The sequence below is a fragment of the Pezoporus wallicus genome, unplaced genomic scaffold (genome assembly GCF_028554395.1).
Source record: "Pezoporus wallicus isolate ANWC-B61680 ecotype Strahan unplaced genomic scaffold, APGP_CSIRO_Pwel_v1 scaffold_8224, whole genome shotgun sequence".
Lineage (NCBI taxonomy): Eukaryota > Metazoa > Chordata > Aves > Psittaciformes > Psittacidae > Pezoporus > Pezoporus wallicus.
Window position 1 is genome coordinate 65,754 of NW_026641935.1, and position 13,705 is coordinate 79,458.

The 13,705-nt window shown below is 42.1% G+C and overlaps 1 protein-coding gene across 1 annotated transcript in view; it reads right to left on the reverse strand.

Moving 5' to 3' along the window:
* PLPPR1 (phospholipid phosphatase related 1) overlaps window positions 1-13,705 on the reverse strand; it is a 131,438-nt gene that overhangs the window by 23,627 nt on the left and 94,106 nt on the right. The window contains exon 3 of the mRNA XM_057426024.1: window positions 11,182-11,370. Within this exon, the coding sequence (XP_057282007.1) occupies window positions 11,182-11,370 (189 nt within the window). The remainder of the gene's footprint in view (window positions 1-11,181; window positions 11,371-13,705) is intronic.

Genomic DNA, 13,705 nt, shown 5'->3' on the forward strand with positions numbered 1-13,705 from the left:
AAATGCATAACAAAAAGTGTGTGTACATACACATGCACACAGACACCAAGAGTTAGTATTAATATCAAGGGACTAGTCTGAGTTCACTTTGACTGCTGGAACGGTATGTTATTTCAAGGGCAACAGTTTATCCTTATTAAGCCAGATGAGCATCCTTATTGATCACTGACATTCAAGCCAAGTATGCTCAACCTCTTTATAATTCTAACTGCTGATGGCAAGAGATGTGGAGTTGTAAAATGTATGTCAATAATGGCATTTGGGGGTGAGAGCCACACTGAAATATTGCCCTTATCCCATTTCACTCCATCTGCTTTTAACAGAATTGGCAAGCGGTTCAATAAGCTCAGCTCACTAACTATGGGGCTGGGAATTAAGAAAAAGACCATCTGCACTAAAGCAGTTTAAAAGTGACACTCTGCTTCACATTGTTTATTATTTGAATTATGATGATGTTCAGAAAGTTTGAATAAATACTTTGGCTCTCTGTCTTCTGTGGCTGTATGTACACATTGAGAGAAAACCCACATCCTGAGGAAATTCTACTTTGCGAAGACATGGGTTAGTGGACTCTAAAAACCCCAAACTTTTCAAATTAGACAGACAGGTACAAAACATATTAATAGACCTGTAATAGTACATCCATTTTTGAAGTTCCTTTGCATCAGTGAATGTTTTCCCGCTTCAATTCCCTTCTTTATTTCTATACATTTAGCTGTCTGGCATCCTCCTAGAAAATCCCATGTGGATAAATTAGTTCCACTTAGATTCAGGAGTAAATTTTGCCAGGCTATAAATCTGTTCAATTCCATTCCACTGATTTAAGCAGAGTTGTCCCAATTTCCTATAGCATGACAGATCAAAATGTCAATTTTTTTTTAGGTGAACAGTGCCTTTGGCTTAATACAGAATTTATATATATAGTAATAATGCTGTATTTGTGAGGTGATGTAAAATGATTCAGTGTAACTGCACTATTCTTGTGGTGCCATCACTGGTACTGTATTTAATTGAATTTTGTTTCCCTGTATGTTTAATGTGGCTCTAAGAGAGTCAGCCTTGCTGTTCTCTGAAAATTCAATGGGGGCCTGGGCACCTAATTCTGATAGCTAATCTAGCTGTGGAGAATTGAATGTGGTCTGAACAGTTCCTCAAAGAACTGATTTTTTTTTTTCACCAGGCATTTCTGAAGTCAAGTAACTCCACTGATTCTCATGATTCTGCATGAGCAGGGTCCACATCCAGACAAGTCGTCCAGCTGTATCTGAATATAGATACACAAATACTAGTGGAAAAAGAAAAAAGCAAGGAAACTACTTATTTCTTCTTGGGAAAACAATGTAAGGTTAACGAACTGCTGTATCATCCTGGCTTAATTAGATAGAATAAATGACAAGAAAATGTCACTGGATGTTGGGGACTGAAAGCACAGGTCATCTGCTCTCTGAGGTGATGTAGGCCACAGGGAAGGAAAGGCAGTGCCACTGGATGTGATTTTGTCCTTGATTACCTGAATGGAATAGCAGCTCAACTACACTGAGATTATGTTGCTTGGACACTCTTGCTCACATTCATTTTCACATTATTATCAGGTAGAAATACTACAATGATGCCCCAAAGCCCCAGTATGAATTTGAAATAGCTACCCAGCAGTCATTTTTCCTCTGCTGATTTCAACCTATCCACTAGAAAACTTCTTCAATTTGACCTGCCTTTGCATTACTGGCAGTGTTACCAAATACGTGCTCCTCAACATTCAGCTCTCAAAACACTCGGCTGCACACGCTTTACTTATTTATTGGCTCCTCCTGAGCAAAGAAGCAGATAAAATGATCTGTCCCATTTTCTTCTTCAACAGCCTTTTGCCCGTAATCGTCCTTGAACTTGTGAACTGGCATTTTCAGACAGTGAAATATCACACCTTCCCCTTTCAAGTTCTCAGCAAAACATGAACACCCAATACTTCCTGCATTCCTGTACAGATTACCAATGGTCAATTTAGTTATCAGCTTAACCAACAAACCAATGCAACTATCTTTACATTTCATTTTTTTTTCCTACAACACTTTCTGATAAGCTCACTGTGTCCTTGCCGAACAATTCTTTGCACAACTGCATTCTAAAAATATGTTGGGGTAAACATCAAGGAGACCTTTTTCCATATGTATAAAATAAGATAAACTATCTTGGAATGAATCTGGGGTACAACCAAGAGGAGGTTGCAGAAGAGAGGCACCCTGGTATGCCAGTCCTGCTGGAACTGTGCAGTGAGGTGGTTGTGGGGGTAGCCTTGGAGAGTTATTAGAAAAGTAATTATTGATAGTGATGACAGCCAAAGACGAGTCCGGCTTGAAGACTTTTCTCTTTCACTAGTTTCTCTCATCAGGACATTAACCTTATACCTCAATTCAAATCCTCTAGCAAAGCTGTCAACTATACTGTTGTTCACTCCCCTGCCACACTGCAGCTTACCTCTCCTCCAGCAGCCAAAACCTTCCTCCTCAGTCACGTTTCTCCAAACTCCTGTGCATGTAGAATGCCACAGCTGGTTCTTCCAATGCATAAACTGGCTCACCACCAGCCATGCTGCCCCGGTCTTGCCAACTTTTATCCTCACCTCCCTTTGAAAACTCACTACAGATCCATCATAACTTAGTCAAACTTCTTGCCATTCTTCTCCCGTGGTTTCTGGCCCAACTGCCTCCATACAGCCCCATGTCACTGCTGGCAGAGGCTTCATCGCAACAGCCCTCCTGCCACTCACTCACTCACGGCTGACAAATGGGAAAACACTGTTTTTCTATTTTTTTTCCCACTTTCAGCAAACACAGGGGTTGTGTGAAAGTTGCCACAAACAGTTTTCATGTCAGCTGCAATTCCACGCAAATTAAGGAGGAGCGTCAGCCAGGGCGCACAGAATAGATGCAGGAAGCACAACTGTGCCCACAGCCTGGGACCGTCTGAAGTCTCCCTGTGAAGTAACATCCTTTTGCTGCTTTCCACAGAAAAGTACAACTGATGGCATTTCCAATCACAGAGAGACAATGGAATACTATATTAGGAAGAATTATGTGAAGTAGAGGCAGGATCTGTCTTTTCTATGCATTGATTTTATGTCTTTCTGATTTCTGAGAGTTTTTAAATCTATCAACTTGTTTAACAGCATCCTTGTGACACAGTCAATACTTGTTAACACCACTTTCTACAGAGAAACTGCATCCAGAGACATTCTATTACACAGAAATATTTCCAGCAGAAAACAAAACTGAACTTCCATTTTGGGACATCATCACTCTCAGTTCTGGACAGGATCTAGCAAGCTGTATGAGATTTCCTGAATCCTCTATGAGGATGTGTTTGACTGCATATTAATATCAGAAATCTAAATTAATCAAGTCTTCAGTATTCAAAGAGCAGTCTAGGGGAGGAGCAAATACATGGAAGGCACTGGCTTTGAGACAAACTATGTGTAGAGTGCTCAGAGAACATAAGCAGATGAGTGTTATGGGGCTCTCAACCCCAATAGGCCAGTTTCAGAATGACTCCACACAACTCTCCCTGGGAAAAGCAGGCCCGTTCACCAAAAGGTGACCTCTGCAAAATGCTCTAGCAGATGTTCCATCAGCACTGGCTTGCACTGGGCCAAAAGCAATTCTCCCCTTTTGCATCACAGTGCATCTGAGGACTGCATTAGCACAGCTGCCTGTCAGTAGAAACACTTGTCAGGCTCTACATAGGAGCTGATGGCTCCATTCATCTGTCATTAGTTAAATAGCAGAAAATTTTCCCTAGAACTACAGAGTGAGGAGGCACAGAATCACACAATGACTTCGCTGGGAAGGGGCTCCAGGGGCCTCCAGTCCAACCCATACTCAAAGCAGGACCACCACAAACCACAGCCTTGAGCAGCTGTATTAATGTATGTCCCCAAGAATGGGGGTCCCACGGCCTCCTGGGGAGGGGCACTGTTTCAGTGTTTTTTTACTGCCATTGTGAAAATATTTTTCTTAATAATTTTCTTTTCTTGCAGTTTGTGCCCATTGCAAGGTTGCCTCTTGGGCTTAGAACAGTCTGTCTCCATCTTCTCTACAGTTCCCACTAAGAACATGGCTCACATTGACTTTCACTTGTTACCCAGTTCCTTAGATTTCCCTCACAGTCAGCCTTAGGCCCTGAGGGTTATTGATCTGCCATCCTACCTGCTACCTACAGAGCCAAATATTGACACTGCAGAGCTGAGACTCCATAATCAAATCCAGGCAGCAAACACCAGTCAGCGTTCATATAGAAAAAGGGCATTTTAGGAAGCAAGTGGTGACTGAGGTCTGCTGCAGCACCCTCTGCAGGACACTATTTCTGTTGTGATCTGCAGCCAGGAACCTGACCCAAGCCTGTCTAAGGAGGGCAAAGGAGTTCTTTGATAACATCAGTACTTTAGCTGGTCATGAAGACTAGGGATCAGCTGAGAGTGGTCTCAGACACTTTCATCCTTGCCATCACCATGACGGGTCTTTTCCAGTCTGCAGGAATCAGTGCTGTATTTTGCATAGCTATAAGAGGAAATGAAGCAACGCCTTCAGATGAAGGTTGCAGGGCCAGCTCACCCACAATCTGCTGAGGACAAAACCTTAATCTGTATTCAATTACTTATTATGTCATTCTGTGGTTTTATGTAATTTTGTTGTTGTCGTTGTTCTTCAATGAAAACAACAGCAAAGAACAGTTTAAAGTCCTTTTCCAAAACCAGAAAATTGGTTTCTTTTATACAAAGTCAAAAGGGCTGAAATCCACAATTTGGATTCTAGACTGCCCACCACTGCCCACCACAACCCACAGCTGTGCTCAAAAAAGCAATTTACTGTGGTAAAACCATCTAAGAGAATTTTACTGAAGTTTTAATTGAGAGGAGAAATTTCCCACAGCTCTGCACTGTTCCTGAGAAACCGGCATGTGACCAGAACCATTAGTAAGTCCTGGAGACACTGGCCGTAGCAATGCCTGAAAGTGTTACACCAAACAAACAAGGTGTATTTATTATTTTCCAGAATGGTGTGCAAAATACAGAACCACAGAATGGTTTGTGTTGGAAGGGACCTTAAAGATCACCCAGTTCCAAACCCCCTGCCACGTTTAGGGACACCTTCCATTAGACCAAGTTGCTCAAAGCCCCATCCAACCTGGCCTTGAACACTGCCAGGGATGGGGCAGCCACAGCTTCTCTGGGTAACCTGTGCCAGTGCCTCACCACCCTCATAGTGAAGAATTTTTTCCTAATGTCTAATCTACCCTCTTTCAGTTTAAAGCTGTTCTCCCTTGTCCTGTCACATAATAAAACCACTGAAGGTTATAAGTACCAGAGTATATACATTAGTTATAAGTTATAAGGTTGTAAGTACCAGAGTACATACACAGGGTAATGTGCACACCCTTGCCTCACTCCTACATATCCCAGTTTGTCAGTTTGTCATTCAGCATTTCACATTCTGGGCCTTAGCAGCCCCAGAAAAAGGGAGACAAGCCACCACTCACAGAGGTTGCCTGGCAAGCCTCTACAGCCTCATCCTGTGGGGAACACTGGCTCCATTTCCTAACAATAAAAGGAAGGTGTAGCCAAATGCCCTTGGATGGAGATACTCCTCTCTGTGAGCAAGCTGAAATGGGAGGCCAGCCCTGAAAGCCAGGACCATGCAAGCTCCATGTGTGGTACATCTCCTTGGAAAAGGGACATAGCCTTCCTTAACCAGGAAAAAGGGACCCTCCAGGTATTGAAACTGACCTCTCCTCATTACCACCACCCAACTTGCCATGAAAGCACAGGGGTGAAGCATGGCAGGTAGGAGTCTGTAGCACCATGTGCTTTCCGGCAGCACTGTCACCAGCAGAGCCTAGGGATTTCTGCCTGAAAAAGCTGGGAAGAAGCTACTGTAACAAAGCTCTGAGCAACATTAGTTCCTCTTGGTTTTCCCATCATGTACTGAGGAGCTGCCACAGGGGAGTCAGCCAACAATGGCAGAAATTCCCTGCCTACCCTTCTAGAAATAAATCACTGTAATGACATGGCTGTGCTAAGCCAAAGCCAAGGAAGCAATGTGGCATGGGGAATAGGAAAACCACCTGTAAGAACAGTATTTCTGAAGCTTGGAAGGTAAGTACAGATGAAAAGAGAAGTTTGAAGACTTTCTTCCTGCCTCAGATAAATTTGATCAATACTATAATTAATTTTCTAATTATTAATCAGGCCAGTTCAGTTTGACTGATTCCAACATTGTCCGAAAACAAATACTCCTTTGCATAGATTAATAGCACTGGCCAGTTAACAATTACATGTAGGCTGCCACTTCCAACCTTGAAACAGAAGGGAAGAAACTGAAGGTTGTGTGAAAACTGTAGTGCCACATTCTTTTCTACTTTATGGACACAAAGAGCAGTGCCCTTGACGCTGTCTGCTGTTGCTCAGTATTCATTTCAGTGAGCTGGCTCTGTTCCTAAGCCTCTCTGCTTCTTTTGGGCAGGCAGGCAAATCACAATGGATGGAGGAGTGCAGACAGCAGCTTTCAACTCTGGGAGGGTTGTTTAGTACCAGCTGGGGAACTGGCTTATTTGCAGTAACCTCATAACAGGGAAAGCTAATTCTGAGGGATACTAATGAACGTGGTGGAGTCATCCCAGGATATTTTTAAGGAAATGGCTTTAAAATTTTGTTTACACAAAGCAACTTGTTTTGATGAAGTTCTCATACTGGCAAAAATGAGAAGAATTACTACTTCTTACCCTTTCCTGCCTCAACATTTTGGAATTGACAGTGCACTGACATAGTATGCATTCTCCCAGCCTCTACATAACTTGCTGCTGGGGAATTTAAATTCACCAGACATAGGATCATGGAACTCAAGCTCTGGTGCTCAAACTCACAAGCTGCTCTGAATTTTTATGTTATTCCCTATCACCACAGAAACAGCTGAGTAAAATACCTACACCATGTTTGCCTCCAGGAAAAGGTCTGCATTCTAACACCTCCAACTCTGAAAAGGAAAAAAAAAAGGCAATTACTCTCTGGCTAATTTCTCCCTTCCTGAAGGACCTATAGTCACCAAAATGAGAGACTGTCTCTGAATCTTTGTAATGCAAAGATCAGCTATCCAGACGTGCAGACATTTTGCTGTAGGCCACCTGAAGCCCAAGACAAAATCATCTTTTTTAAAGCTGGAAACTTTCGACCATTTGAAATGCAACGGATGCCAAGACCAAAGTTCTGTGCTATTCTTGCAAGCCACAGAGAGAAGTATCTTTCTTCTCATGCCCCTTCCCTAAGCCCCTGGAGACTCCAGGTAGCTACAGTACCCAAGTGCTTGCCATGACTGTCAAGGATAGTATATTCTGTCTGCAAAATGATGTAACCATAGCTTCTACATTGCTGGGAGACAAAGTGAAACCATTCCCATACCCATCTCAGCATGACATCAGGAATACTGAAAATTCAGCAGTTGTTAATAACAAACCACCAACAATGTCACTACAAATGAAATCAGCCTGCAAGGAGGGGAAAGTATCTGAGAAATACAAAGGGAGGGCATTACAGACAACTGGCATGAGATGAAGATGAAATCATACCTATCTCATGAATGTAATGAGTAAATTCCTGTTTGTTAATCAAATCTTGCTTGCTTAGGAGTTACTTGCTTAGAGTTACTTGCTTGCTTAAGAGTTACTGGAAAATTACGGTGCTTTGACATGTTGCTTATGGACCGTGGGCATCCGTTAAAGTAAACGATGTATGGGGGGAAGGCGATAAGGAGCCTTCCTCCCCACACCTACCGGGAGGCAGAATGAGACCCCTTATCTACAGGTCACACAGACACAGAGGATGCCAAGAGGTACCATGTATATCGGATGAAGAAGAGTATAAAACCAGTGACTTTGGGGAAGTGGGGTGCATGCCGTTGGTGGAGCGGAGACTCCCCGGCTGCCCAGCGCTGTTTTGCTTGCTGTCGCTTGCTCAATAAACCGATTTGATTCATTGGTCTGGCTCTCGTCAATTTATTTGAGCCACATTTATAACATGAAGCTCTTCATGATCCTACAGATAACTACAAGTTCAGTCCAAAACAGGCAGGATTTCAGGAATATTCCTTTTCCGTCATTGTCAACAGCAAAATTTACTTATTGTGTCTGAGGATATATGTTTCGGGGGATAAATCACTAAATATGAAGTAAAATGGCCAGTTACTTCTTTACAATGAAAATGAGTTTTTTCCTTATGTAAGTGCAATTTATCACTGAATTCACGGTATCCTACTGCTTTGCTGCAAAGATGCTAATACCACCACACTCAGAAAATTAAAAATGAATAAAGCAGATGAAAGCCTTTGACCTATCCTCAGTGGAACATTTTTGAGAAAAATGCACTTCACAGAACAGAGTTGGCCATACATGATTTTCATTTATTTAACGGTGTTGTCATGAGATTTGGGCATCTCCCCTTGCAAGAAATTCTCATTATGAGAGACTAAGGTTATCAGTAGGAGCATTAAAAGCCTTTTGTAATTCCTATGTATAATGGTTAACTACCCAGTGTAGCATTAAAAAAAGGTTAAAAAGAGTCAACAGCATCATATATTTCAAGAACAACAAATAAAACTTCAGAAAACCAGGCTGGTCTTATTTATTTTCCCACTAAAAATGCAGGGAAATGCACATACAGTGGCACCAACCCACAACAGCACTTCAGAGAAGTGTTGTCAGGGAAGAAATAAAGTACATGTATTAGTTTTCCCCATGGCCACTGTCATAGCCAAATGACTGCGACACAAAGATATTCCATTAAATTCACAAAGATGCTCCCTCTTGGCCTGCAAGCATTGTAACGCCTCACAGTTATGCTGAAATCAGGGCTTTGAGTCTTCTCCAGGCCTGTGCACACAAGACTGCACTTAAATACTGCTTGTGTCTCAGATGAGGGAGCTTGTACTTCTAGATTATTTCCTATAGCTCCAGAGACACTCTTAACTGTGTACCATGAGTGCTCCCACATTGCTGCAGGCTTCCACCCCTTCTAATAACCACACCTCTCATGCCGTGAGATGTCAGGCAGTGGAAATATGCTGGCAGCACAGAGGCATCAGAATTGCTACTGTAAATCCTTTTAGCCAAACCAACCATTTGCTGCCAGAAAGTGAAACACCAAGTGTCTTGCAGAGGAGAAACTAGTAATTGTAAGGGCGGATAGGTATTACCTGTCACTTAAGTCATCTCTTCACATCCTGGAGCTGCAGGATGTCATTATTCTTGAGAGCAAAGTGTAGATAGCAAAACTACAACTTAACCCACAATGGATGCATGCAAAGCACCCTCCCATGAAGCACAGCTGTGTGGGTTCTTTTTCTTTTCGGTCGGTTTGCTTTTTTGTTGTTCTAGTTTTTGGTTGGGGTTTGTTTTTTTGTTTTTTTTTTGTTTTTTTTTGTTTTGAGAGAGAGTGCAAACATCACCGTATAAATAGAAAGGGCTGCAGGAGCTCCTTTCACTGAAATCCCTGGGAGATTCAGCTGGATCAAACATTTCTTCCCAGATTGTGACAGTCAAAATGACAGGCAGCACCCATACAGTTACCAGACGACAGCTGAGGATGCTAATGGTGGTCTGATCAACAGTGCAATGCAAGGACAGAAGTTTAGGAAGACTCTGAACAAGCCGTCTCATTTACTAGCTTTGTATTACTGGTCATTGCCAAAACTCAGTCTGCAGAGTCAGCTACTAGCTGAAGCAGAGTTTGAAATCAGTGTGCAAGGAGAGGGAAGTTTCTCAGAAAAAGATGGGAATGGGAAATAATGTGAAATTACTCATATAAAAACACTGTGCTGAGTGCCAGTCAGGAGGACAGAAAAAGATCCCCCAGACTTATGCTCTGGTTGAGGACTAGTCCAATACTAAGTAATACTACGTCAAATAATTAATAATACAACAATAATACAAATAATGCAAATAATGCATTAAATAATGTAGTAAAACATACTACATTGAAAATGGAGAGAAAAATGTTTTCCCAGGAAAGTTTGATCTATTGTCTCCTTGAAACTGTACCCAAATATCACAAAAAAAGCATGGTGCAAAGAGCCCTGTGCTGTTCCTGACCACACTTTTTTTTAGCTGATGCTGAAGTGCCCTGTACCAAAAACTACAGCCTCTTCTGCAAATGGTTTTCACATTTCTTACCACATTCTCTCTTATACTGTTTTATGCATTAAAGTTACTGCAGACCAAAACTTTAAATGGACTATGGTGCAGCATTCACCTTTCACAATTAAATACATCATATACAGCTTTAATCAACTTTTGAAAGGGATGCAAACCAAAGTTTAATACAAGAAATACTGAAGACAAAGAAATAAAGAGAAATAAAATGAAGTACATAAAGACACAGTCTGATAAGAATTTATAGATGTAATTACAAATGCAGCAAAGCTGGCTATATGTGAAATTTGCAACTTTCCACAGAAAATGGAAAAGGGCCAAAGTTTTGCTAATCAATGACAGCAATGACCTGTTTGGAATTGTATGTACTTAGCTAATTGAATACTTTCAGCTGTTCTGCTCAGAACAGCTACATTACAACTTACTGGTTGGATAGTAAAGAAAATCAGGTAAAAAATATTAAGAGGATGTGACTGCCAGAAATAAAGAGTTTATAAATAAAAAGGAAATACATTCTTATTTTTATTTGTATTGAGCATTTTTCTGTTTATCTAAGCCCTTCATCTAAGCCATTTCATTTAAAGCCCTTCAACAGTACTTTTAAAATAGCGGCAAATAATCCTGGATATACTGCATGTCCAACCCAGGTTTTGCTTCAGCTTTATCCTATTTTCTTATTTCCAGTAATAGGTAACCGTTGCATTAGAGCCTCTCTGGAGCCCAAGCAATTCACAACTAATCACTGAAGTGAGCACCTTATTGTAAAAGGCTTAACAAGCTCTACCCCTCAATCTTGCACTGTGATTACCTCAGAATAATTACTTCTGGTGATAACTGATGAAGACCACATTAGGCTAAGGCAAAACAGAGACCTGGCTAAGTGTAAATCAATTACAGAGTTGAAAACAGAGGAAAGGGAACAGAGATATTATAGGACTATGTTTAGTGTTTATGGAGCAGTCGTGAAGAATTCAAATAATTTCTTATACTTACAATAGCTGTTGGAGTTGAAGCCAGCACACAGTAGAGCACAAGAGGTGAAATGAAGCTCTCATCCTCTGTCCCAGGGTATGGTTTCATCAAATTGCCATCCTGACAGAAGAAACCTTGAATATGCACCTGAAAAGTATCGGTGCACTCAAAGTAGTAGGCGAGCAGAACAGTCCCAGCCATGATGACAAGCTGAAAGTAAAGCATGGTCACACAGAGACGTTAGTTGCTTTTTTAACAGACGCAGCTATGCCTTCAAGCTACTCTAGTCCTGCAGACCATCCTCCCTTTACTGTCACCCCAACAGCCCTTGCAATAATGGTGTGTGAGTGTGTGTGTTTCTGTGTGCCTGCTTTGCAACATCTGTTACATAAACCTTTTGGCAAGCGACACTAATGAATATCTCAGAGAGGACTGGGTCCATCACGCGGCTTGTAGATGGACAGAGCTTTGACAGATACTTTCTTGAAGGACATGTGAGTGACAACAGCAACAACGATCAGTGAAAGCTAGCAGGACGAGGGGCAGCACTGCAGGAGCCAACAGCAGTGGGAAGCTAAAACCCGTGTGTAATAGTAGGTTGCTGGAAAGGATTATTACAAAGGATAAAGGAAGCTAAAGACAAAATGCTTCTCTGCTGCAGCTGTAACACAGTGCTGGGGAATGTGCATCCTGTGCTAATCCAGAAGAGTCCCAGATGAAGACTCATCCAGAGGGAAATCTGCTTCTTGCCACTCACTTTGCACTGGAGCCACTGCTTATGAGTAAAGCTGTAGAAGCCTACCCAGAAACCCTCTCTGAACAACCAGCTGGGGGCTACTGTGCACTGCCTGGCTTCCCCTCTCCATCAAAACAGCATTTGAAATTAACAGGCTTTATCTTCATCTTTATACCTATAAACTGCAGGGAGCCTTTCTTGTCTATTTTTTGGTAGTTTCTTGTTGGCTAAATGGGTTCACTGGAAAAACTCAGCTATCAGCTTTTTGTACATATCCAGTTACTGAGCATGTGCCATTGTTGGTGTTTGTGTCAGCTTCCCACACTGCTTCAACACATCTCAAATGTTCTCACTAAGGTTGTCACTAATCTCACTTCATAAAATTAAGCAGATATAATAATTCATCATTCTTGTTCACTGTCTAACAGACTGCGAAGGAAATCTCATACCACAATCCTCATGCCATGGGCACGGACACCACATGCTAAACCATGTCCCCTAAGACTTTGTCCAGCCTGGCCTTGAATGCTGCAATCATGTCCCATGCTGACATGGATGGTCAGTGGAACTCTATATAAACAAACACAGTCCTATAATTAAGGACTTAGAAAACCTGAATTTAACTCCTTGAGCAGCTACATATTTCCTGATCGACCTTGAGCAACTCAGTTTCATAAAATAACATCAGAAGAAGGCAATGACATTATCACTACTCTACCTGACGTGCCCAGATAAACATATTAGAGATTACAAGATACCTGGATGCTGAAGTATTTAAACTCAGTTCCAGCACTTCATATACTCAGGGCTGTCAGAAGCAATCTGACCCCCCCTTTCTACCCCAAACATATCATCAGACATACTTAAGGCTGCGAGGCCCAGCCAGCATACATAGGGGATGGTACAACAGACACAGCTGATTTTTGCCCTGTTACTGGGAACAGAGGAAAGCAGATCTTTCTCTCATATGACACCCTCTTTGGGTGTCATATGAGAGAAAAATGCTTTCAAAAAATATGGGGTTTTGGTACAAATTATCACAAATGTGCTCTCTAGCCAGGGATTCCACAACTAAGTTTGACCTTCTCAGTGCCAAGTGCTGCCTTAGTGCTTCATGAAAATCCCTCCCGCATATAAAATACAGGTTTAGTCTGACTTACATCAGTACTGACCTACAACACCAGATACCTCAATAATAAACCCATCCTGGTCATATCCCAGTTCTTGTGTTTTGTTCTTTTGAGAAAGAAAAAATGTACTGTCTGCAGAAAGAGATTTTAATTGTGAAAACATCAGATCCCCTAGGTGATGCCCACCACCTCATGGAAACAACAACAGCAGACATCAGAAATCAGGTCTCCAGTTCAACAGACTCTACCACAGTCCCATGATGACAAGGGATGATGTGAGGTACAGAAAGGACAGTCCAGCTATTACCATGAACATGGAACATGAGCAAAATTTTTGCTGCTTATACAGTCAGCAAAGACCTGATCTCATCTGTGTGCAGGGATGCCAGAGACAGAAGGACTCCTTGCAACAGAGTGACATTTCCCTTTGTGATAAGAAACAGCACTGTTTTGCAGCCATCCTGAAATGGGAGGGCTCAGGGACACAGGTTCAGGAGCCCCTTCTTTGCAGCAGAGCTGGGTGAGGGGATGGACCCACATGGGCTGAGGTGACCCATGCAGCCACTCTGAGGTGCAGGGCTGGTGCAAGTGTAGGTACGGAATCAGCTCCTGATGTATCTTTTCAGACTCCATCTAGAACTGCTTATGGTGGTAGGACTCTGTCCAATGCGTTGCTCAT